The sequence below is a fragment of the Ischnura elegans genome, chromosome 7, assembly GCF_921293095.1.
Source record: "Ischnura elegans chromosome 7, ioIscEleg1.1, whole genome shotgun sequence".
Classification (NCBI taxonomy): domain Eukaryota; kingdom Metazoa; phylum Arthropoda; class Insecta; order Odonata; family Coenagrionidae; genus Ischnura; species Ischnura elegans.
This window is the reverse complement of record NC_060252.1, coordinates 15,145,187-15,172,390: the sequence shown is the minus strand read 5'-3', so window position 1 is coordinate 15,172,390 and position 27,204 is coordinate 15,145,187. Positions and strand designations below refer to the sequence as shown.

Sequence of the window (27,204 nt, the reverse complement as noted above, 5' to 3'; positions counted from 1 at the left end):
CTACGACCGACTTGGTCCATCACTATCTATTTGTGTGCTAGACTTTTCCTCTCTCCCACGCCCCCACCCCCTCACCCATCCCCGCTTCTACTTCTGTTTTGGTGTGATGTTTTTATTGCTGCCTGCGAGCAGAGCTGTCCGATGGAGTGGAAAGTGATGTGGAGGGAAAGGAGGGGGGGGGGGAAAGAGGGAGAGGGGGAGGAGGAAGAGAGGTCTTCGTGACCGCGGACGCGGAGTGTCAGTGGACGCTGGGCAGTGGTTGGTCGCAGTCGGCTAGAGAGAGCGGACATCGACGAGAAAGCGATCTGTGCTGCGGACGACGCGATAGCTGACCTCGACTCCAGCCGGAGTGGTCGTGCTTTCGATATATAAATCTCATCAACGGGCGATATGAGCGGATGCACTTTCAAGAATGGGTGAGTTTTTCCATTTTATCTTCAACATCGGCGTGCTACCCCGCAAGCCGCTTGAATAGGCGTGTGGCAGGGGATGTTAGGACACCAGCCGCTCACAAATAAATAGGAAATGCTCTAACGAAATTACGCCTAGCATTTATTACAGTTCTTCATTTTTTGGGGAAAAATAAATTCTCACCTATCTGTTCGGCAAAATATCTCTCACAATATTTATAAAAGTGAATCAAGTGTTATCGGATGCCAAAATATTCAATTGAATTTAAATAGCATCTCATTCGTGCGTTTAGCTGGAATAAATATCCAGATTTCATGTTGTAGTCTTGCTACTTGAATTAGTTTCCCAAAAACTGCTTTTGATATATCTCTCGCTTCTATTGGACGTGGAACTCTTTATTTATTTACCATTTGTTAAATTTCTTTATTGTTCGTGGGAAAAATGAATTTCTATACCTGTCCGTTCGGCAAGATATCTCCCTTAATTTATCGCTTCTTTCAGACCGGGAACTCTTCATTTATTTACCATTTGTTAAAATCCTGCATTGTGCGAGGGAAAAATGAATCCACATACCTTTCCGTTTGGCAAAATATCTCTCTTAATTTATCGTAGGAAGTGATTAAAGTGAATAAATACAGCAGTTTTTGCCGTATCGTCCTCTTTAAAATCACGAGAAAGAACATGCATGGAAGAATAAACAAGGCCGCCATTGTAGATACTGCGGTATTTCCGCTTATACATTCCTATTTCCAGCACTAATTTATTCTTAGCGAATTAAAAAAAAAATCAGTCAAACGAACGGGGCCACTAAAATCGGAAACCATGAGACAATTACCAAATTAACGATATCAGGAGCCATGTAAGTAGCATTTGTAACCCTCCGCCTTTTGGGTACTTACCACTGCCTTGAAAAAGCTCTTATTTGAGCTGAGCCTATTTTTCGGACCTGTTAAGATAGTGGGGTTCTAACTTCTAATACGATGTTCTCCGTGTCTCTCTGAAAGATATCTATTCTGAATTGCTCAAGCAATCGAAGCCTATCGCGCAGCCTACGATTCTCTGGCGGCTCCCACTCTAAATCGTCTAATTACTTTTTTTCGTTTTCTGTTGGCCAATAAAATTTACTCTAAACGATTTTACAGCTTGTTTCCGAAAAAAATCGTAAAATACAGAAACATTAATCGCCTCGAGGCACCCACAGATATAGTGTTTCCTCTCCATCAATCTCCAGTCTCTCCCGTCTCCGACTTCAATCAGGTATGACATTAATTTGCAACGACCTTAGAGGCCAACGTATCGGTTTATTGTTGGTTTATTTTGTTACTGTTTGGTTTTTAATTTTATTATCGTCTATGCTTAATTTTGCAGTGTTTAAGTGCTCATTATTTGGCAATCTGGCCGTGTGTATAATTTACTTTGAAAAGAAAAGTAAGCTCTCGTAGAAGTTGACTGCTACGATGGTATTGGAATAATACTCCCAACAAAAGCTTCTTAATTCGGCCCGGTTGTCAGCGCTAACATATCCATCACCTTGAGGGTATCAATTGTGTTAAAAGAACGCATTCCTCCCTTTCGACTGGTAAAATTTTTTTCTTCTTTTTTGACCCTGATACAAAATCTTATGATGTAAAGCTTTGTAGAATCTTTCCATATATCGCCGAAACCCGTCGAAAATTTTTAGTAAAGCAGAGGAAAACACAAAGTTGAGTTATTATCTCAATTCCATGATATCCTCAAGATAGCATATGTCTTTAGCGAGTACTCCGTCATAAAAAAACAATCGGACCGGGAGGGATGTATCTTCATAAGTGCAGTTGATTATGGATATTTCGGGGAAGGAAGGGCGAATCTTTCCTACAAAAGATGCCGCTAGAGACTCGGAGGCTGCGCGCGAGGTTTAGTTAGATTTCTTGAGCAACTGAGAATAGATATCTTCTAGAGCAGGGGTTCCCAAACTGGGGGGCGCGCCCCCTGGGGGGGCGTGACACCCAAATGAAATAAATAAAAAAATTACAAAAATAATTTCCTCAGATCTTTGAAAAAGTTTCAGAGAAAGCTGTTCGGATGTACTTGACTTTTTCGACAACATACATGTGCGAAAAAGCGTTTTCAACTCTTGTGGCGATCAAAACCGAGTACCGCAACAAACTTGATGTCGAAAGTGGCCTGTGCTTTGTCTGAAACTCAACCCAGGATCTGTCAACTTATACAGAACATGCAAGCGCACCCATCTCACTAAATTACATTTTATGTTTTGTTTTTGTAAGTAGGTAGGCCTATTGTTTCACCTTCCTTAAATTGAAAATGTATCTGTGTTACAATGTTAAATTTTGTATCAGTAATTATATTCGTTTTTCATGTAATACTTGTTTTAATTTTCATCATACGTAAAATTATTGAATCTTTCCATTCTGCGTTACCGCATTCAACAAAACAAAAAAATCTACCTACTCACCGTATCAAGTAGGCACATACTTGTACGAGTACAAGTACTTGCACAAGTAGGAGTTGGTATGTACGGCATCGTGGAAATAGGGTATTGCAAAATGGAAAGCTGATATGTGTAGCGGGGGGGGGGGGGGGGGGGGCGTGGTACAAAAAAGTTTGGGAAGTTCCCTGTTCTAGAGCGACTCGGAAAACATCATATTAGAACCCCACTATATTTCAGTTCCGGCAGAAACGGTAAATTAAGAGAGATTTTTTGCCAAAAATAGGTATACATATTGGAATTAGTTTTTCCACTTGTTAAGCGATCCCTGCTATGTCTTCCTAAGTGCTCTCTGATATTCGATTACTTTTACTTCGTCATGTTACACCACTACCAGTCATCCTTATCGTGTAAACCCAGGTTTACAATCCGCTTAAATCCGACAAAAACAGTCGACACCGGCCAGTGGCGCCGCAAGGGGGATGGTTTTGGGGGATAACCCCCCCCCCCCCCCCCAGAGCTCACAGAAATTTTAAATTTAAATCTATTTTACTTAATTGGATTAATATTACTCATAGAAAGTGTGAGGATTAATAAAATATCCCCCAGAAGGCCGTAAAAATCACCATTTTGAACCATTTATCTTCATTTTTTTCCGGCGGCCTCCGCACCTCCCGCTTACCCTGGCGAGTAAGCAATACCCAAAGCACCCCAGTATTAGTTGCGCCTGAGCCCCCCCCCCCAGCCTTAATTCCTAGCTGCGCCCATGACACCGGCCATTCGTTGGTCGCCTATCCCAATTATCTAGCCCCAATTACTGCTCTAAGTCGTGTGAAGCGCGTCTGTGTTGTGGCAGCTTTCGTTTTAGATGAATCATTGTTACAAAACAATTAAGTTATTTATGTTATGATAGAAATGAAGTATTTCTTTTGGTGAACTTACGAGCTAATATGTAGATCAGTCTTTATGGTATGATATGGTCTGTTGGTATTCTAATCTGATGCAGAAGCTGTAAAATCTTCATAACGAGCCCAAAGTGATGGAAGATGCATGGTCAGGCGTAAAATATCCAAAATATGGCTTTACAGGTCATCATATTGCTGCTCATAAGTGGACTGTTAAATTTAAACGAGGTTCTTCCTCCTCAGCGTGATTACGACGAAACTACTCATTAAACTGTTCGCAAGTATTTCTTTGAAAACGCTGGGTTTGCCTGTCATATTTCACATATTATGAATCAAAGTACTCCGCATTGTATGCCGATTATAATATAATGAAAAAATACCCATTATCCTGTATTTTGAGTCAACTGTAGCCGAAGAGAGACAAAGAAGAAAAGCGACTGACTGGAGTATTTTAAATGGAAAAATGTGCGTTAGTTAATGGCAGCTGCTTACAATTAGTGAATCGATCGCCTAACAACGCATGGAATGTGTGCTTTATAAGTAAGCCAGTTTCCATTTCCGCCCCGTACAAGAGGTGGGCGCCAAGGAGTCTGGCAATTACTTGCCGTTTGGCCGGTACGGGTGATTTGCTTAATTTGACGGGAAATTGGTAGATTTGATCGCAACCGAGCTGGTCATGGTCTTCCATTATATCGGATAGTAAATTCAGAACTTAGATTAAATGTAAGCGGGAGTGGTTTAGTCGTTGTGCAGTATCCGAAATCAGAGCATTGCTTCATTCAGAGCTAACATTGAACTTACCAAATCTCTACTTGTGGGATATGTAAAAATTCAATATTTTGTTTTCGCCTGTTGTCAATCATGTTATTCCGGATCGCGAGTGGATATCCTTTAAAGAACTTACTATTCTCAGACAACGTTTTGGACTTATTTAGCTCCATCCTCTGGGCTGCAAGAACAATATTTGAAAACAAAAATACGCTCGCAAAACATCACAAAAAACACAAATACCATGTACAGATAGTTTAAATTGTCCTTAGAATTAATCAAAGGCTATATAATGCATTTCTTCCATATTGATAGACAGGTTTTAATCATAATTATTTATGAAATAAAAACCGTCCAAATATTTGCTGTACATGTTGAAAAGCATGTTTAGAAGGCCCAGTAATCGAGACACCTGTGTGTTGATGAAACGGATGGATTTCATATTTCTTCTGAACCATTTCTCATCGTTAAGAGGTTTACAAATGTGTTGATGAAACCTTTGATTTACCTGTGTGTTGATGAAACGGATGGATTTCATATTTATCCTGAACCAATTATCATCGTTAAGAGGTTTACAAATGTTTTCGCCCTGAAGTTCAAACCGAGACCCTTCGGTGAGAATGCAGACGCTCAAATACCACGGTGACTCGGCTCCCAATGTGAACTTAATTGTATTTAATCGATGATTTCTGTACCTATTGAATAAGGAGTAGAGATTTATTGTTTGTAGTACCTTCCGTGATGAACTCAGTTGAAAATAAGCAAACAACGGTTTGAAGCGATTTTACTTTGAAATTCCCCGAAGATGGATCTTATTGAAGTGCAAAACGTTGGCTAACAATGGTAGCTTCATTGATGGACCGGAATAAAATATACTTGGTAAATGTTAGTATTAGAAGTACTTTAAGATGAATTTTACCTCGATGCTTTCCTTCTTCGTTAGTGTTAACTTTAATCGCGAACTCTCGCTGAATGATTCATTACGAAGGTTAGTTTGGATAGGTTAGGGTATAGCTCACTAGGCCACTTTGACTAGGCCACAGTCGTGTACACTCGACACACATTCAGGGGCCAGTTCCTTTCCCTGGTTACCCTCGCACTCGCAGATATTAAAATTGGTTCTCCAAAGGATTCACGCGGTATTTAACAATAATAATAATAATAACAAATAAAAAATTCCCCAAAATAAAAAAACCGCATAGATGATGAGCTGGACTGACCGAGCAATTAAAAACAATAGACCGGACATAATTATATTAGACAAAATAAAACTCTCTACCCTCATAGACGTGAACATTCCCTTAAGCCATAATGTACAGAAAGTACACTCCACCAAAATTAATAAATATGCAGAACTTGTAGCAGAGATCAAAGACTTGTGGAAGATGCCGTCAGTAGATATATGCCCAATAGTGATAATAACAACAGGAATAATACCGTGCGAAGTTTTACACCAGCTAAAGAAGCTAAACTTGGAGAAAACTCTACCAAAAATACAAAAATCAGTCATCCTGGACACCAGTCATATTGTCAGAGGGTTCCTTTCAAAAGAATAATAACTGAACTAATAACAAAACATAGTTGAACTTGACCTGGTCCGTTCACTGTGAACTAACCTTGCAAGATAGGGCAAAAGGAAAATAATAATAATATAATTTATTCCACTCATATGCATTTACATTACAACAGAAAAAATCTTTTAAAAATGGTGTAATGTGTAGGTACCCCTTATGAAATCGTTGTGGGGCTACCATCATACACTGTTTACACAGGACTGGTGCTATCAATACACGAAAAATAATTTTCTTTCGCTGAATTCAGTGACATTTTTTTCTTATCGTTTGCATTCAGTTGTGATTTGTGATATTCCAGTAATTTATGTACATGCACACCATACTAACATACATGGTAACTAACTTTCTTTGTATTTGAACGCAGGATCCCTCTCTCAGCTGCATAATGCTCTTCTCGCTTGGCTACCACGCTCTCCGTAGAAATAAATGTCCAATCAAAATGAGTAAGATGTAAACAAACGCTATCTTCGGAAGCAGCCAATCAGATCCATCAGGCTCATCACTTGATCTAGGATATTGCCATTTCAATCATGGTCGCATGCGCAGAAGGCGATTATCTCTTACTCGAATTCGGTTTGGAAGTCGGAACATGTGTAAGGGTTTACATGTAATAGTGACCACTCATGCGATGGAGGAAGTTCACCGAAGAAACTTTCCCGCTATGCATTTGCACTTTGCAAGTTTAATGAGTGCTTTTAAACCAGTGTCACGTTGGCCTGTGTGATATATTCATTAGTGGGTTCGTACGACACCAAACGATAATGAACCAGTTCCAGATAATGGCTGAATTTTGCGAGCGTGAATGTTAACGACGTTAGCAATAGGCGAATGAGATAACGTTCCATTCCATTTTGTGGCGACCGCAACGATGCTATTATTTTCTCAATCGACGCGCACTTGAGATGTTAACAGCTCTCTTAGATATTTTAGAGCATGTTTCAGTGCTTGAGTGAGTCAAAGTGTAAAGGCGACTATCTCTTACTCGAATTTGGTTTGGAAGTCGTGAGGGTTTACATGTAATAGTGACCACCCATGCGATGGAGGAAGTTCACCGGAGAAACTTTCCCGCTATGCATTTGCACTTTGCAAGTTTAATGTGTGCTTTTAAACCAGTTGTCACGTTGGTCTGTGTGATATATTCATTAGTGGGTTCATACGACACCAAACGGTAAAATGGACCACTTCTAGAAAATGGCTGGAATTTTGCGAGCGTGAATGTTAAAAACGTTAAACTTAGGCGAATGAGATCACGTTCCATTCCATTTTGTGGCGACCGCAACGATGCTATTATTTTCTCAATCGACGCGCACTTGAGATGTTAACAGCTCTCTTAGATATTTTAGAGCATGTTTCAGTGCTTGAGTGAGTCAAAGTGTTATTGTGACCACCCATGCGATGGAGGAAGTTCACCGGAGAAACTTTCCCGCTATGCATTTGCACTTTGCAAGTTTAATGAGTTCTTTTAAACCAGTTGTCACGTTGGTCTGTGTGTAAAGGCGATTATCTCCTACTGGAATTTGGTTTGGAAGTCGTGGGGGTTTACATGTAATAGTAACCACCCATGCGATAGAGGAAGTTCACCGAAGAAACTTGGGTTCAGTCCCCGCGTGAAACCTTTGAAAAACCCCCGCAGCCATTCGTGGGGTTGCAGGAAAAGTGAATACTCTCTACCCCGTCCTGAGCGGGAAAATCAGTCTCCTTGCATTGGTCTGGAGTGAGCTACGAGGCGTGTTCAGAAAATAACGGAGATTTTAATGATTTGAAAAAGATTTTAATTCTTCTAAATTAATGTTATCGCCTTCAAAATAGTCTCCATCGGATATTATGCACTTGCACCAGCACCTATTCCAATCCTCGAAATACTTCTTAAACTCAGCTTTCTTGGGACAGACTTTTGTTGTGTCAGCGATTTCTTTTGATGTCACCCATGCTAGTAAAACGACGGACCTTCAAGGTTCTGTTTCAATATTGAAATAAGAAAACTTCAAACGGTGCCATGTATGGTGAATATTGAGGCTGGGGCATTGTTACAGTATTGTTTTTTGCCAAAAATTCACGACCAAGCAGTAATATTTGAGCCGAAAATCGCCAAGCTCTGAACACACCGCGTATGCTCTCACCCATCCTATCCAACTTGATTGACGTCGATGCTGTGGACAATGGACATTTATGCTTGCATCTCATTGGTGTTTTGTTCACTCAAAATTATTTATTCACCCTGGTGACGCTGGCCGAGCCGTTGAAACATAGGTGATATACAGCGATTTATACCGGTAGAAATGATGAGAACACTTCTCACAAAGTAAGAACACTGCACGCTTATTCCTCTGGCGTAACTCAGGACCAAATAGTTTCATAGATAATGCGATGCAGTGTATTGTATTGACATGTGGAACAGAAATCTCAGAGGATTATATAAAGTTATGGAATCATTTAAGTTAGTCGTCCTATTCATACGCAATACTCTTTCATTCAATTCTTCATGCTGTGGTAACCGCCAGCCTTAAAATTAATTCCGTTATTACTTTATAACTATAGATTTTCCGAAAGTCTTTCGGACAGCTTGTGGTAGGCATTGCTGGTTGGAGATATAGAATATGTTGGCTTTTTTAAATGATTTATTCGAATCATTGTCCTGAAAAAAGGCCATGCATAGCTGCAACTTTTGTTTCTCAATTTATGAATTTGAACTCTTATTTTTTGCCGATCAAAATATTTTATCAAAATGTCAATTTCGTGGATAATCGTGATAATTCAAACGAATTCTTCGTAGATGTTATAAGTGACCTTACCGAAGAAATCATTCGAATGATATGCCTCTTTTAGTTTTTTGCCGGGTGGAATTCTATGCGTCAAGTATTTATGTTTATTTCGGGATTAATGATTTGTTGCTAAGTTTTTAAAAGACTGGAAACATTACAGCGGTAGCTATGCATCTGTGTGCCACGGTTGGCTGGACCCAAAAAAGTAATTGAGAAAGGAATTTTATGGATTTAAACATTATTTTCCCCGTAAAGAGTAGATTCAAAGATTACTTTAAAAGAGAGAAGAAAGATAGATCAAATGTTTGATATATTAAGTAAGAAATTAAAAAGCATTTGTCAAAAAGTGAGTGTATGTGAAAATTACGAACGTTAAACATGGTAAATGAAACACAGACATCTTGACGTATTCCCCGATCAATATCGACGACTTAGCGTCATTTTAAAGGGGGAGTTAACTTAGTCAGTTTGTCCTAAGTTTGTTTCATTTACCAAAATCAATGTTCGTAATTTTCACTTATTCCAAGTATCGCCTTCGTGCATTGATTTAATTGAAAATTATCATTCGAATTTCACTTGTAGGTACATCAATGTGAATGTATGGTAATTGTACATTGTACAAAGCTTTCCATTTTGGGATGCGAAAAAGAAATTTATTCTTGCTCTAAATCTTCCGTTTTCTCCCGATACTGATGGTCACTCAAGTATTGCCCTCTGAATGTGGAAAGTGCTCACTTGATCTTTCTGCCCTCCCTCTCATTTCCTCTTCCCAGCATGCATTGCCTTATTTTGCGTTCGTTCTGTTTTGACTCGTCGACGGCGTTCCCATCAATTATGCCAATCTTAATCTCGGAAGTCGTCACGCATTCATTTTTACGATAAGAACCTTTCGATGACGACATAGACTGATGCCATGAATTCTTCACGCACTTCTCAGCGGCAAACGGCTCTCGGAGGCATTTGTTTCCATGCCAACTCCCACATTCTCACACTCTCACTTTGCGAAGAGTTCTCGGGATCGCCACCGGGTCAGGAACTGCATGACTGCCGACGTTTCAATGTCCGACTCGGCCATCATCTTCAGAGTTATTGACTTAACGTCGCTATTGATGGGCTATAGACAGAGAGCGAAACGACGGCAGTAATGCGGTTCCTCACTCGGTGGCGAACCCGAGAACTATTTACGGAGTCTATCCGACGGTTAAGCACCAAATCTTTATTCAATAATTCATTTATTCCCACACCACCGAAAACAACACACACTGTAATATCGGGGTTGTCAACAAGTTTAACTATTACACGTGCAAAAGCAACCATGCCTCTAGATATGGGGCAATCTATCCTGGTGGGACTCAAACCCGCGACCTCTTGCCGGGCAGGCGAGGACTTTACCCATATGTTATACCATCAGTATAACTTTTATGTTAATTCTGGAGAGTGTTAACAGTAACTCATCTGGGCTGTGAGTGAGGACGATGGCCGAGTCGGACATCGAAACGTCGGCAGTTATGCGGTTTCAGACCCGGTGGCGATCCCGAGAACTCTTCACGAAGTCTATTCGCCGGGAAAGCAGTAAATCTTTCCTCACACACTCACTGCCTACCTTAGCGTGGTTCCGCCTTGACTAATGACTAGGCAGTTCAAAACAAATAATTTATTCCACATTTTCACGATCGCTATGCAAAAATATTATTTTAATCGGTGATATCCTATGACGTTAATCGGGAAATAATGTGTTTTAATAATAAACGATTTTAATTTTTCCTGGTGAATACTTGTGACGAATATTTCTCGGGTTTTCAGCCAGGTTCATGCTTTTATGTAAGCCGACGTTTCGGGAGACGACTTGTCTCCCATCCTCAAGTGAAATTGGAGTGAGAAATTGGATTTCCATATAGTAATACAGCTTTGAGGATGGGATACAAGTCGTCTCCCGAAACGTCGGCTTACATAAAAGCATTAACCTGGCTGAATACTCGAGAAATATTCGTCACATGTGTTTTAATATAATGTGTAAATTTTAATTTACTTGTGTCTATTATTAACACCCTCTCTTGCTGCTTGTGTCGTCATACTCATCGAGAAAAAGATGCGTAGAGTGTGCTCAAATATTTACACCACAATTGCACCTATATAATTGGATTGAAGGCATACAATGTGGTACGCAATATACGGGTCATCGTGGACAAAGTTTTTCCTTTTTATCTTGACGATGCTGTTACCAATGAGAAATGCGGATGTTAAGAAAAAGTAGGACCTCAAATCAATATGATCCAGTCTTTCTAGATATCTATCAATTTATTTTATTACATTTTTCCGAAATAAATTATCATGTATTTAAATAACTATTTTACATTGCCTGTGAGTCACCCACAGATATGAGATGACGTTGGAATGAAGTTGGCTAGTTAAGCGGATCAATGCCTCTCTTTTCATTTGAGATACTTAGGTTTTGAGTATGGGATTGCAGTCCAAAGAGTGCCCAAGGAATTAAATGAATCACATCGTGTTATTAACGCACATTTCTTTCCATATATGCAGATGTAAGGTGTAGAGGAGGTGAGCAACATCTTGGCTTGACTTAAATAGTCTGCGCTGCGGGAACACGTTTCAATAATGCACATTTTTTTAATTTTCATAATTAAAAAACATTTCTTCCACGTATGACATCCTTCGATTTCATAATGCGAAATTTTACTGCGATATAATGTAGAGTAGTCAATGAATTTTCTTTTAATCGAAACTTCTTTAGGAGTCAGGGTCTCTGTATCTACGTGAGTTGAGCGATCTTGAAAATATGGCCCACACGCACTGAAAGCTTCCCAACCTCGGTACTGAGCTGTTCTGACACCAATTACAGTATTTATGAGCTATGGATGCAGAAAGCAGGGTGGTGAATTATAATTATACGAGAATAGTGTAGTTTCCTTCATCAAAGAAAACGAAAGGCACTGATTGCGATTCGTTACCCACCATTAGTGTGTTCATAATATACAAATTATTTGGTTTTAGAAATACTGGTTTAGACGAATGGCAATGGTTAATTTTATCCTCATTTGAAAAAGGGCCAGATTGGCGCCCATGCGATGCCACTCCACGTGACGTCACAGGGACCTAGTTTCTATGCGATTAGATAGGAGTTTTACTTCGTCTGAGATTACCAATGCATGTATGAGGCACAGAGTTCAGGGAACATGTCTTTATAATCACGTACTGGCTAAGGTCGGAAAGTTTTCCTCGTTTGATAAGGTATTAATAATCCTCATTAAAGCCAAGCTCTACCAGCCAGCAGAGTACTCTGCAACCTGCTAGCATCCTGCGTCGTATCAGCACTCAGAGCCTCGCCCCAAGGTCACCTCACTTGCGGCAGTGGGAACCAGAACGACGTCACACGGAGTTTTCCCATCATTCATACTTAGCCGTCGCGTTTTCGCGCGCTTGAAAATTTTCAGTTTTCATTCAATCGCGAAAAATAGATATCATCATTTAAAAATCTAAAAGCGTGAAATACGTACTCCAGGAGTAATAATCTTTCGATTTAGGCAATAAAAAAGTAATAGGAAACCACCCTATTAAAACAGGAAAGTATTAAAAATTCACCATATGATCGAATCGTCAATTTTATTACGTCAATTATAATAAATGGATATGGCCGGGAATATTCGGAAAATATCGCTTTTGTCGCAAATATGTCATCTTCGAAATTATCCCTTAAACAGTGTATTAAACCCGATTTAACGGCACTGTAACAATTTCGTCATTTTCCTGTCTAGGGATGGGGATAAGATTTAAGATGAATTGTGTGGTAACGAAAATTGTGTTAATAGCTTAAGAATATAAGGAAAGGAGAAAAATGAAAAATATGCACGTTATGTATTGAACGAGGTCGTATACGAGGCAATGCATATGTCAATGACTTCATGGCAGCTCGTAAAAATTCCAGATTTTTCCGCTTCATGGCTGATTTGGATCTCTTTTTTTTATAACGTTCAATTTCCCTCTTGCTGATGCCAATCCGAGTCCTTAAAAATAAAACGGAGAGGTGTCTGTCGTATGTCTCGAAAAATATAACCATCAGCCGTCCTCTCAATTATCATTCCAATCTGAGGTCGAGGTCCAGATTTTACATCCCGAGGTCGTTTGGAAGGGGGCGCTGCCGAGGCGTGTTTTGTTTCGTGATTTGAGTTTTAAGCTAGGTGCTCGGGGGGTGGGGAACTTCCCGTTTCTCCGGAAGCGACTCAAAGGCGTGGGTATCCGATGTATGGCCCTATGAATGAAAAGTATTTTAGCCAATATCAATCCCATTAAATCGTTATTTAGAAAGTATTCCACCGATTAAGATTTGTCTCCATGGAGTATTTGAGAAATATTCTGGTTGTCTTTCCTCCCTCCATGGACTTCCCTCTTCAATGCAGTCGTATTCGGAGTTATTTTCATGAATCATGCGCGAAGCCTTAGGCGTGGATTGCAGTCTCACTCAAAATTTTAATCAAAATGCTATTTATTCAAACACAAAATATAATGAAGCGTGTTAATTTAAATTGGTTATCCAAATGTCACAATAGTCTTGGCCCCCATTCTTTGCCCATATTGGTACATGCTCTCAGGTACATGTTGGCTAAGGGCTCATTGCAAGACCCTCTCCTCCTGGTGTTAGCATCTATATTATTTAAGTTTTCTACCTATTTATGTAGTTATTCACGGAGGATTTAAGAAGTAATTTGGCTGCCTCCCTTCCCTTCATAAACTCCTGTCAACAATTCACAATAAGGCCTACTCCCTTTCATTCTATCTAAAATCCTAATCTCTTCCTTCCTCTCCCTCGTTTACCCAACATTCTACCCTCTAACACTATTTTCAACATCCCCTTCCCGCTAATTCGCTCCAGTCATACCTTCTGTCTCCTCCGTATCTCATCTAAAAGCTGCCTCTCCTCATCCACCATGTCCAGCACTTCCTTGTTCCTCCTCCTTTTCGTCCTCTTCTCCTTATCCATTCTTCTCATAACCCATATCTCGAATGCCTCTTCTTCCTCCTTCCTTAGTGTCCATGTTTCCACACCGTAAAGCGCTACACACTAGATCAGACTCTTCACTGGCCTTTTCTTTAAACCCTTACATAACGATCAGCTCCTTCCCGTTCACGAACGCTTCAATTACCTTCGAAACTCTTCCCCTAGAGAATGCATAAAAAGGAAAACTATGAACAAGTGAAAGCGCAAACGCTTAATATTTTTATGGAACTATTTAATTACAAACTTAATTACAGCAAGTAAGCCAATCCTTCAATCCATGTCTCTAAATATTCGCGTTGGAATTTAATTTTTATTTTGAATAGTGCAGAATCATATTTCGCAGACCTACTTCCTGTCATTACTGTCAGGGTTCCCCAGATTAACTCAATAAATACTAACCACCTTCATGTACCTCAAATATCACCTGATTATAAGAGAAAACTGTTGATTTATTGAACAATTATGGACTGCAATGAACTTCGCATTCATGTAACGTTACTCGCCTGCTCTTTTTTTTTCATATTCTCTGTGAAATTCAACAGTTTTATGGAAATTCGTACCTTTTAGTCACAACAATTTATATCACATTTCTGTGGCCATTAGCTTTTCTCGTGAGTTTGCGATTTTATTTTCGTCGTGTATGGATTTCATTGCAATTTTTGATCTCGTAAGTCGACGATCTAGCGGCCACTGGTGGTAGGATTTCAAATTCATTTGTGAATTCGTGAAGCTCGTGATTGTTAAGCTGGGTCGTTCTCGCGTGACTCGTTCATTGCAAGTCACATTTTTAGAGGTTGATTGCAGGATTAAACTACGCAGCAAAATGTATATTTGAATGTCGATCATTTCGTTCTAAACTTTTTATCGATTACTAATGACAAGGAAGAAATATCTCTAGGTCTCTAAACTGCCGTTGAAAAAATTTGATTGTTTAATTTGAATAAGGCTATCTCTATCAAAAATTTATTGGCGGCATTCGATTTTTTGCGTATCGAATCGGCTTTTACGTCAGGGCGAAGATCGGGTGTGGCCCAGTAGTGATTAGAGGGAGCGTTCCTATTGGTGACGGGCTCGCATGCTTTGGGCCACACCCTTGAATCGACAAATGGCAATCCTCGGCAGCTATGCTAATTATATGAGGAGACGTTGAAATTTGAAATAAAATTCCAAGGACCTTTGACGAAAACGATGGGGTGGCCGAAATAAAATACTAAAAAATACGAAAAATCTGTGGCGCAGCATTTCAGTCCCAAAGAAACATTTTACTTTACTCCCTGGAAAGTTACTGACATCTTGTGAATTTCTGCACAATTTAAATAAATTTTTGCGAATGTAATGGTGCATAAATTATTATTAATGTGATGGGGTATATGAGCGTTGAGTTATAAAGACTATAAAAGTTTTGAAAAGTTGTTTTTAACTCAAAGTAAGTCGCAAATATCACTTTTTGTCACTCCAAAGGTGAGAAATGGGATTTTTTCATAAATAAGTTGCTTCATTCTTAGCAAATCACTCTGCGGAGCCGCGGAAAATTTAGTAAAGTGCTGTAACCTCATCAATGGATGATTTACTTGTTGATAGTGTCTCTACTCGCCGTAGTGGAAGGAGAAATTGGGAAAAGATCAAATAGTACTATCATCAAGAGAGGTATTTGTAAAAAGACATTAAAAGTTTTCAAATTCATACTTTAATATTTGGATGGGTTTAATTGTATTTCAGTGTTAAGCGTGTTTTAATAAAATATTGTGAGAGGATCCAATCTGTAAGAAAATAAATATCTATATATTCCTTGGGAGAATTTACGCGAAGACATGCAAGGGTGCCCATTGATTGCTATGAAAGGAAAAAGGGTATGTATTGGTCGTGATAGTGGAGAATTAATTTTTAAAGCCCATAGATATTAGATAGTGTACGCTGCAATGCTAAAGATGAAAATAAATTGGAATAAAAACAAACATCCCTTCTGAAACTAGTACAGCAAAGAGTTTTGATGCTATAACTCAGCATTGTAAATTTTTATGGGAAAATTTTTCGAAGTAATTTGAAATGTTACTGACGATGTAATAAATGTTAAGTTAAAATTGGTAACTCATGCATCATTGAATAGTTTTATCGTACTGTTTTAGATATCTATTCATAGGACCTTATTTATCGGTGTCACAGAAAGACTAACAAAAAAATAAGTGTTAAAATTTAACAAAATCAATGATACTAACGATAATTATTCCGGGAAAACTGCAAGGCATACATAAATCATGGAATAGGGTAAATTTTGGTTTTACGACTAGTACTTTATTTAAATTTATCAATTGCGTTTTTATCTGGTTGAAAATTCTTTTTCACTGTAGTCACATATTTCAATGCTGGCTTGCGTGTTCCAAACCAAATATGTTTATTGCCTCTATCTACAGAACATTTTTTATTTTGAAGACAACTTCAGTCTAAATTATCCTGAAAAAAAACTCTACATAGGATTCATGTTATATCAGGTGTCTAGGTAATCCATGTAGAATAGTAATTGAGAAGTACAAAATTTGAGATTTTACTGTGTAGGAGTAAGGGATAGATTCTTTTACTCTGTTTTGCCTTTGTAGTTTTGGATAATATTTGCTTATGACGGCAAGTTGAACTACCTTCTGTGGTAGGCAATAGCGCCGTTGTGATGTAATGGTTGCCCAATCCACATTGCGTTGCAGTGGAAGTTCTTGTCCCTTCCCCAGTTTCTTCTCGTTTGGAGTTTCTTTCCGTTTTATTTTGCAGCTTTCCATTTAAGATAGTGCTTTTACGTGTTTGAAATCCGTCAAGTGATTTCTCCGGAGCCATTCCCACGCGTACCCAAATGTATTAATCCTTATCCAAGTCAACAACCTCTGCGGTATTTGATGCTTGAATGGGCGTCGCTAAGATTATATACAATAAATTGTTAACAACGAGAGGTGTAGAAAAAATATGTCAAATACTGGAAATGTACTCTTTTTGCTGGCATCGTACCTTTAAATACCTGTCTATTGAGCTCTTTTACTCAAGATAATTCATAGAACGCGTAACTTTATTCAAATATGAGTATTATCCTTTGTAATAAAAGGTTAAACTTTAACCATTAACTTGGTTTTAAACATGCAGATTTTGCGCTAAAACTTGCCAAAAGTCACAAAGATAGAATTTAATAGTGGCAACGTAAGTGGACGTCATGTACTCAGTTATGACGTAGACTTCCTCAATGGAGATAAGAGATTATTTAAATAGCGGATCCTATATTAATGCTTATAATCAAGCTTAAATACAAGTCGGTATGAATATTTGGCTATTTTAATTTGCGGATTTTAGACTATTGTGTCATTACTTATCCAGTAATTTCATTCATGGAATATTGAGGGGAGTTTGTGTTGGTTAGGCACTAGGGCGTGCTGTAAACCACTGTTATTTCCAGAATTACTTCTTATGATCCCTGTGGTTGAAAAATTCAATATTTATAAGACAGTGGTAATTATTCGATAATCATTATGATACACTTGTGACGATTTCAGCTAAATAATTTTAACTTAATATTTCCTTAAGTTTATAACATTCCCTCTTTTTTCCTCGATAGAACCTCGATTAACGACTTTATCGAGTGGGTATACGTGTTTGCTTAGGGAATGTTTTGGACGACAAAACCCTATATGCTAACCCTTGGATTAATTAGATTCTTAATCTATAATATGACTTATCCGCTCGATAAAACCACCCACCTTCACTTTACTGCATGCAGTAATAAGGTCATTGAAAGCGAGTTATACACTCACGTGAATTTTTGCTCTAGTTACATGGCTTGCCTTTCAAAATATTCATTTCTGGCTTCAACAGTTATTTCTAAACGTGAATTTATTTAGATGATGGCTTTCATGAGGCCGAGCCTAACTTTATGAGCTTTTTTGTCCTTCAAATTCTACAGGTCAGAATTTCAACCCCATTTAACTACGAGTTTCCCACGATTAATCTCCTAAAGACGGTGTTGGCGGAATGCTAACTAGAGGGGATAGAGAAAATTATTTTATGGGGCCCAGTTGTGATTGGCGGAGATTGTGGCGTGGCCAGTAGAGGATGAAATTCGCACCAATAGGAGGCGTGCTTTCCTCTGTCATTAAATTTCCTGCCAATGAATCACGCTCCGAGATGGACAGACGTGAAGGGCTCTTCTCTCACTTATAACCTATAACCTGCTGAGACTATTTTTTGCGCGTCGTTTCCAGTATCGCAAGATATAGACTCCTTGGCCACAAGAATAGAAGTGACCTCTCTGAACTGTCGGCTCGTCCCACCGACTTCCTATCTCCATAGTGGAAGGAGTGGACGCGGTGGATTCAGACGAAAACCATTTTTTGAATGGCCATGACTCCAAACTTATCGTGGGTAACAAATGTGCGTTATCAGCATAATAGCACAAGCAAAAATAGCATTCCTCCAAAAGAAAGGTCTACTTCAGCGGGAAATTTAACCACAGAAGTAAGGAAACAATTTATCTGAACTTGCATTTGGATTATACTTCTCCACGTAAGTGAGGCTTGGACAAACACAGCAGCCGTGAAATCAAGATCAGAGGCTTTCGAAATGTGGTACTACGGTAGAATGAGGAGGAACAAGTGGATCGACCGAATGAGTATTGAAGAAGTTCTAAAAAGAATAGGGGATAACGGAAGCCTCGTGAAAACCTTGATAAGATGACGGAGAACCCTTACCGTTAGAATCCTGAGACATGATGACCTGATGAAGACAATCGCCGAGGGAAAATGGATGGAAAGAACAGAAAGAAAGACCTCGAAAGAAATATGTGGAACACATTAAGAAGGACGTGAAAGAGAAGAAATACGCAGGTGTGAAAAGATAAGGTGATTGGATAATTGAGTGGAGAGCTGCGTCAAACTTATCTTATGACTATTTTAATTTCTCCTGGTGAATACTATTGATGAGTTCTTCTCGGGTTCTCAGCCAGGTTTAATTCTATCGTATAAGCCGACGTTTCGAGGGACGACTTGTCTCCCATCTTCAAGGCCGTGTTACTCTTTGAAAATTCAATTCACACTGAACCGATACTACCGTTTACCGAGGACAACAATACGGCTCAGGTGTCGTCCGATTGGCTGTAGGTCTTTTTAAAATCTTCATGTTCTTCCCTTATGTTTTTTATCCAGCTGATTACAGGTCTCTATTTATTGCTAAGATGAAATCCGGTGTCCTGATTGAAATATTTGGGATTGAGTCGCATCTCTATGGCTTCCTCAATTCTGCGGTTCCAGTAACGTTGTGCGTGGCAAAGAATTTTTGTAACTCCCCACCTAATAGCATGGTCTTCATTAATGCTGTGTTCCGCCACGGCCGACTTTTCTGGTTGCCATGCACAACGTTACTGGGACCGCAGAATTGAGGAAGCCATAGAGATCCGCCTCAATCCCAAAAATTTCTATCGGGACACCGGATTTCATCTTAGCAATACATGGATACATATAATCAGCTGTATAAAAACATAAGGGAAGAACATGAAGAATTTAAAAAGACCTACAGCCAATCGAACGCCACCTGAGCCGTATTGTTGTCCTCGGTAAACGGTCGTATCGGTTCACTGTGAAATTGGAATTTCAAAGAGTAACACGGCCTTGAAGATGGGAGACATGTCGTCTCTCGAAACGTCGAAAATTATACGACAGAATTAACCTGGCTGAGAATCCAAGAAGAATTCATCAAATCTTATGACTGCTGACCAGTGATGATGATGCTGATGAACGCACATAAGTATTCTTTGGGGAAGCCTTAAATACAAATAAAAAATGATCATCATCTGATGGGGTGGGTACCACTGTAAAAAAATGCACAAGCGTTTATTTTAACGATAAAATCAACCCCGGCGAGTTTATGCATGATTTCTCGTGGGAATCATTTTCCGAGTCCGACAGCATGGAAGTTTCACCACCATTATGAAAACTTTTAGCCCTTGGCCATTAATTGATTAGTCATATACCGATACAAGAAATTGTACAATTTTCATGATTTGTATCGTATTTCTTTTTTTCCTTTGAAAGTATCGCCATTTGATTTGCTATGCTTTCAAATCAATATATATTACGCCGCGTTTGGAATTCTTTACTCGTTCATAATGTTGGAATCAGCCGTTGTAATTGCTCCCGTTGTTATACTTTAAGGATGCGAGTTACATCGGATGTGTTTGAGGTCATCACGAGCTTTCGTCATTCATCCCACCATTTCCCTCCGGCATTTGAGACTGCAAGTTCAGCTAGCCGTATCAAGTAGAAGAGTCCTAAAGTTGCTAGTATTATTCTATGATCTTAAATTCTTAGAAGAGGCTGGAGATTTAATTGGGTAAGGAGCCGTTAGAGACTCGGCGGCTACTTGCTAGGCTTTGAATGTTTGAGCAATCAAGAATCAACCTTTCAGAGTGAATGGGTGAACATTATCTTAGAACCTCACCATCAGGGATCGCCTTACAAAAAATATTGGGGGGGCCCAAACCGGGGACTTTACCCCGGGAAATTTTATAAGTAGTGAGTTTTATGTTTTTTATGCATTTTAGATGAGTCATATGATCAACATTAGAACCCTGATAACTCGAATCTCAATATCTGGACACTCCGGGGAAAATCGACAAGCCTGACACATTTTTCCTCACACCCATAACGAATTTTGAGGGGGCTCGACCACCGAGAGACAAGGCCTGAGCGCTGAATTGTGACGTCACGAGTCGTAGGCGGACGGAGGGAGTAGCGAAGACTGCCTTTGATAGCGCCGATTGGTGGGGAATGCGTAAGAAAACCAAACGATATGTGAACAGACATTTCTCCGGCTACAATTTTCCTTATATAATATCATATGTACATACACTTAAATGATGTTAACAGTAAATCCCTACCTCGGGAAACATAATTGTCTCGAATGGACCTACGCCTTCGCCGAAAAATCTTCTTCGAAGAGAAACAGCTTGCTTCCAAATGCATTCGAAACCTCGAGAATATCATCAAAAGTCTTATATTCAGTAAAACATTTTTTACGCATCAGTGGAACTTATAACATAGAAGTCATAGGATTTTTACATCCTTCACGGGGCTTCTATTTTTTCAGCATCGCTGCATTAAACGATAATGAAATAAAAAAGTTATGTTCTTACACATGCACAAGATTAGGATAAAACTAGATTGTGCTTCTGTTAAATGACATAGGGATTGTTTTGATTTGACCTATCTGCAAACTATAATTTCATGGCAATTTATGCACTTAATGGGGCGAATTGTAACCTTTTAAGAAACGGTGAACTAGGATTTGCTGCTTTAAAGTACCTGGGGAAATAGTTTTGAATGGAAAAATACCATGTCCTACCTAATAACACAGAAATGTAGCATATATAACGCATTCAGTTGGGAAAATAATAGTTTTTCTTATTGATCCAGTTGTTGCGAATACATTTAAACATATGGACAGTCAAGCCTTTAGAGTAATGGTCAAGAATGATGAGAAGGATGTGGATAAACTATACTCAGCCTTGGTGGATTGGTGAAGAGAGATACTGCCTTCCTGTTGATGGATTTGTTTTCACTTATAACACAAACCACCTCCAGACCAACTTTTTCGAGACCAATGATGACTTTCTTCAGATATCTTTTAGAACACAGGCTGACAGAGTACTCACTGGCAAAATATGGACAACATCTTTAAATGAATATAGTAAGTTCTCTACCGCGAACTCATGAGCACTAGAAGCTAAACTGCTGGAGTTATATGCAGGTTCTACTATACTCTGCCCTTGTAGTCAAGAAAGGGTTTCTAATGAATAAGGGTGATATAACGCTCGTGGCTCTGTAATGAGATACTCGGTGCTTCACGTAAGATAGAAACCCATGCTCATTTTTCTCATTAATTGGACCAACTTTAAAAGAAGAGCAGAGCCGTTTGATAGTAACTGGAAGTGGGAAAACCAAATTACCAGAATTGCGAGCAAATATATGAACTTCAGGAGATACTAACAAAACATTGCAGCAAATACAAATATGTCACAGATGTACCTTACTTGCCTTCTTTTCTTGAACCTACTTACCTTTTTTTCTGGAACAAGAGACATTTGTGATTTGATAAAGTTATTCAAAGATTAATTTGCAAAGTCTTTAATTTTGCATTCTTCCAGTAGAGCTACACTATAGCTATAAATATTTACAGTTTGTGGAGTTTTTAAATTCTATCCAACACATCATTGGTACTTTTCATACATGAAAGAGGTTTGAAAAAGTGGAGTGAATTTGCCTATTGCTTTTAATTCCCTTTTTCAGTGGTATACTTTGATATTATTATGAATGTATTCTATTAATGAGTAAGTAATAACAGGTGGTGCACACTCTTCCAAATGCTTTAATATTATAGCACACGGCTTCACGACCACATCCCAAAATGCTGAATGCTTATTCATCTTCACCAGAGAATTTACGTTTCCGAAAGAGTCTAGCTTTTTCTAAGCCTTATATGCTTCCTGAGTTTTCAAACTCTCAGCTAAAGCAGCTTCCACAGTAGCACTTTCAAGACGCTTTTCCCTCATTGATGGCGCATCCCTGGTCTGCTCTGAAGTGGTAAGGTACCCAGGGCAATCAGGGAAGATCCTCGGCATGGCACCATCCCTCAGTTTTGGGCTGTTCAATGGTACAGCCAGCAGTTTTCCTGACTTCTCATCGAAGTAGGAGCTTTAATGAAGCACATCTTCAACCAGAAAATGCCGGATACACACCTTAAAAACAGAGATAATTTTATTGGTAGACGGAAAATCAAATGTATTTCAAGTGAAGAATACCTTCGTCTGATAAGGGTGTAGTAAACAAGACTTAAATAATTCGCTGTGCACACAATGGTAGTTAGATTAACAATATTTTATCTAAAATGCCAACTTAGACATGGGCCATATTTATCTCGCTTGTAGGTAGCCCATTTATTCATCCCGAGCGTTTCACATGTTTCCATAATTGATTAACTACTGAAGAATCATTTATTTAATACCCTCGAAGACTTTAAGATTTCGCTCTCTACACAATCGTTCTCAGATTAACACGATTAGTTAGTACATATTACCTTTGTAAGAACTGCTTAATGCAAAAAAATCTTCTTTTCTAAAACAGTAATACTACCCTATGCATGCGTAAACATACAAATAATGTAAAATGCCATCGTAGGCATGGGTCATATTTATTACACAAGTAGGTATCCCATTTATTCATCCCGAGTGTTTCACATGTTTCCACAATTTACTAATAACAAAAACTATTCATAACACCCTCAAAAAATCAAGTTCTTCTTAATAACAACACCTTAGAACACGAGGATAAGCGCCGTATTCTATTTAGCGTTGATATACGAAAATTTCACAGACATTTAGGTACTATGAAATAATTAAAACCATTAATTATTCAAGCGATAACGCAAATAATATTGAAATCAACCTGCAAATACACTCGAGAGTAGAATTGTTTCAAGAAACCAATTACAATTCGTCTACCGGTCAATGCTTATATCAAGTATCTTTTTAATTCACTTTTAATGACGATCAACATTTACATTGTACTAACATTTCCCTGAATAATCACGCCGTCCAAATAGAAAGAAAAAGATAGTAACTCACCTTGGAATATTTCGTCGGCTGGAAGTCTTTTCTTGGATTGGTAAGTATCCATTTCCTCTTCGTCTCTTCGTCCTTAGGAAATTTGAAAACGCACACTTTCGTTTCCTCCTTGTATTTTCCTCTGTACAGAGAAAGACAACTTTAGCACACCATCTCTTGAACACTTATATTCAATACTGTTGCCCACAAAACCATCGCAAAACTTTAAAACTCCAAATAACTTAGCGTTCAACAACCCAATCACCATTTTCACCGCAATGGCTTATAAATATAAACAACTGCAAGCATTGTCGGAAGGCGTGGTTGATAACCTACGGCTCGTGACGTCAGACAATTAGAAGGCATCAGCGCTCAGGCCTTGTCTCTCGGTGGTCGTGGCTCAGGCCCCCTCAGGCCCCATGGAGTCGGCGCCACTGCTCACCATATTTCTGGGTCCGATACACTCGATTGATTAAGATAGATATTATGCCGAGCGAATAGGTGTGGGAATTCGTTTTTCCCCAACAATAAACATCTTAAATAAATGCTAGGTGGGTCTCAGTACACTCGTCTTATTCTCTTTCCATTTCCTACTTTTTTTTGCTAACGACTGGTGTTCTAACACCCCCCAACTTTCGCATGTTTAGGCGGCTTGTGGGGTAGTATGTAGATTTCGAAGAGGAATTACAAAAGATCGGTTGGTATGCCAGTTCGAATTGTTGAGCTCTTCAAATGCTCTTCGCTTCGGAGCCGTCGCGAGCGTTTCATCTGCCTATGGATCGAATTGGAGAGCATCTTGGGGAATGGGGCGGGGTCGAGGATGACAGTTTCCGTCCGAACGGAAGAGCAGACGAGAGTGACATCTCGAGGCCACCGTGGACATTGCCCCCGCATCTCCCGCGACAACGTGCTTTAGGAGACCCCGCTTGCGTTTATTACATCCATGCAATCTTCTCGCCGTCGCTTTCTATTTCCAAGAGTAAAATCTTCGGTCATATCTTGCTCATTGCATGGTTAGAAATTTTTCTAAAGCGCGCATTGCACGGAGCATGAAATTACACATCTTATTGTCGCATATTTTTATCAATCGGGCACGCAATAATTTTATAATAGGCTCGTTCGCCAATTTTCTTGTATCGCCGATTGTGATAGAGGTTGAAAAATTAAGAGACCAGTATTTTTCTGTTTTTCCATCTTACAACTACTTACTGAGCTATTCACAGCGAAAAATGTACGACCTTAACCCTTCCTAGAACGAGTTAATGACATCACGAATTCGTGCCCGCATGCTCCGCATCGCAACTCTCTGGCCTTGCGCATGAGCCTCATGTGTTTCATTGTTGCATTTACTCTTTCTAGCAATTCCTCCCTTCAGTGAAATTTTCTTCCTTATCGAGTAAACGAACCAAGAAATTTAATGACGTCACCGACTCATGAAAAGTGAAACTTTCGCGTCTCCTTCTTTTTAACTCAGTAGAGATTGGTTGAATGAGGAGGCTTTCTTTTTCGTCTTGACTTCTTTTCCCCTTAAATGTTCCTTATTCTTTTAATGAATAACGATTCCGCGTCAGAGGGGACGACTCTATTAGAACAGGGACTGTTTTTTCTCCTTGCTTTCATGCATTTCGCGGCTTTACGCGATGCTTTTTGAAACGCGAGCTCGTATATGTTTACTTCAGGTTTTGCAATCGCTTAAAACGGACTTGAGAACAGTAAGCACCAGGTTTCGATGATGATAGCCGGTGCAGCCCTAGAATGACTCCGAAGGGTTTCCTTCTCCCACCCTTCCGGACCTATCCTAATTATGGGGGGGATTGTCGTGTTCATCACAAGAAAAACCCCGCAACCCATTGCATTTCAGTCAATGTCTCCACCCTTTCAGAGTTCCAGGTTGAAAAATGTCGTAGCATTCCATGCCCTCCACTTAGCCTCTACAGCGTAACCTCGCGGAGATGATTTGACTTAGATTCCTAATAATTTTTCCTGCTGCCTTTCAACTGGAAAGTATGGAATGAAATGAGCGATTTCGAAGTTTGTCTTCACTCTACGCTTTTTTACTAATGCATAAAATGCTGTTTTGTGGGTGTTTCTCATTTTTAGAGCAGGAGACGATGCGGAGTCGATTTTGGGGCCTTAAACTTTAAATCGCAATTAATAATACGTTCACCCGTAAAAGCGAACGCGAGGACAGTGGGTAAATGTATTTGTCTGGCGCGGTTCACCGCTCACACTGTGGATGATATCAAATACCTTCGAAGCGTGGGTCATGTATCGGTGTCTATTAAGGTTGTAACCGGCTAGAAACCCGCAGAAAATTCATTTATGTATGATTGGCCCTCAATTTCTAGAGAGTCTTTACATTATTTAAATTGCATTACCACCTCATTTAGCTCATTAAATTGTGTAAATTATTTCTCCGATTTTATTGCTTGTGGGAATTTAATGGGGACCGCAGAAAGTATTTACCCTACTCGAATCTCTTGTGTGACCTCTGGTGCTCTCTGAGTTTCATCACGCTAGCCTACGAGCTCAGATTAGCCCTTAGCGTCGCATCCTCAAACCGATTATTTTACCTTATTCTGGACTGAAGCTTTGGGATGATCACCATATCTGCATGTTATATTTTTCTGGTGTTAAAGTTTGTGTTTCCGAACTCTTCCTGTTTTCAAACTTTACTAAGTGCGCGTGGAAACCTTAATAACATATTATACAGGTAATTTTCCTGAAGTGAACTGTTGACTTGTCTTAATCCCTCGCTGATGTTACTTATTTTCCTCCCGTCGGCTACCTCAATCTCCTACAAAGAGGAATGCTATTTTTACAACGCCTGAGAAAGAATGTATGTATGTTATTTCCTATGTAATACCTAAGAGGTTCCACCAATTTTGATGTAAAAAGTATGGTTTTAATTATTTTATCTTCTCAAGTCTTAAAGGCTATATTACCGAAAGTTTACTTCCGGTTCCAATTTCAAGTAGACCCCTACTTACACCCTTATTATCCTTAATGGTATGCTTCTATCAATACAGTGGTGTTGTGCATGGTATAGATAGTACGGGGTCATGAGGTAACCAAATGCAGTACTTGATTGCCCAAAAAACAAATCTGTTCATTGACTTAACGGTGATAGTATTTGATTTGATTGCAAAATATACCTTCAAGGGGTGCCTTTCGGTCGTGATTTTATCAGATTGTGTTTGATAATTGAAGGTGGACCACACCAATTCTTTTACTGTCTCAAATTAGGGGTCGCTAATCTTTCCGTGCTTACATTTTGCATATTATAGCATACATGTCTACGTGGGACGTGACCGCGTGTATTTAAAAGAAAGAGCCTTTTTTCTCTCTTTCTTTTCTCGTCCATTCACTCAGTTAACATATTCAATTGAGATCACGCGACACCGTTTAAATTGAGGGAATCTAGTTCTAGTTAATCAGTTTTCCGTTTAATACTCTTAAGCACTTATTACACATATGAAGCGCAAACATACAGCGAGAAAAGTCTCTGAAGTAGCATTGATTGTAACTTTCACTAACTTTACTGCTTTTATTCTTGCGTACAATGCGTTCGATGTAATTTATTATCATGAGGCAGTTGGTAAAAATGCCATTTTTTCTGATAGTGATTATGCTAAAATGTATCAAACCACTATATCGTAATAATGGAATAAACCGTGGAAAAGTGCTCTGTTTTAATATTTCCATCTTAGTGGGGCACAT

At 39.2% G+C, this 27,204-nt stretch overlaps 1 protein-coding gene across 1 annotated transcript in view; it reads left to right on the top strand.

The window, feature by feature from the left end:
• Positions 1-235: 235 nt before the first annotated feature.
• LOC124162156 (tryptophan 2,3-dioxygenase) overlaps positions 236-27,204 on the top strand; it is a 67,254-nt gene continuing 40,285 nt past the window's right edge. Inside the window, exon 1 of the mRNA XM_046538576.1 lies at positions 236-416. Coding sequence (XP_046394532.1) covers positions 391-416 — 26 coding nt within the window. The 5' untranslated portion in view covers positions 236-390. The remainder of the gene's footprint in view (positions 417-27,204) is intronic.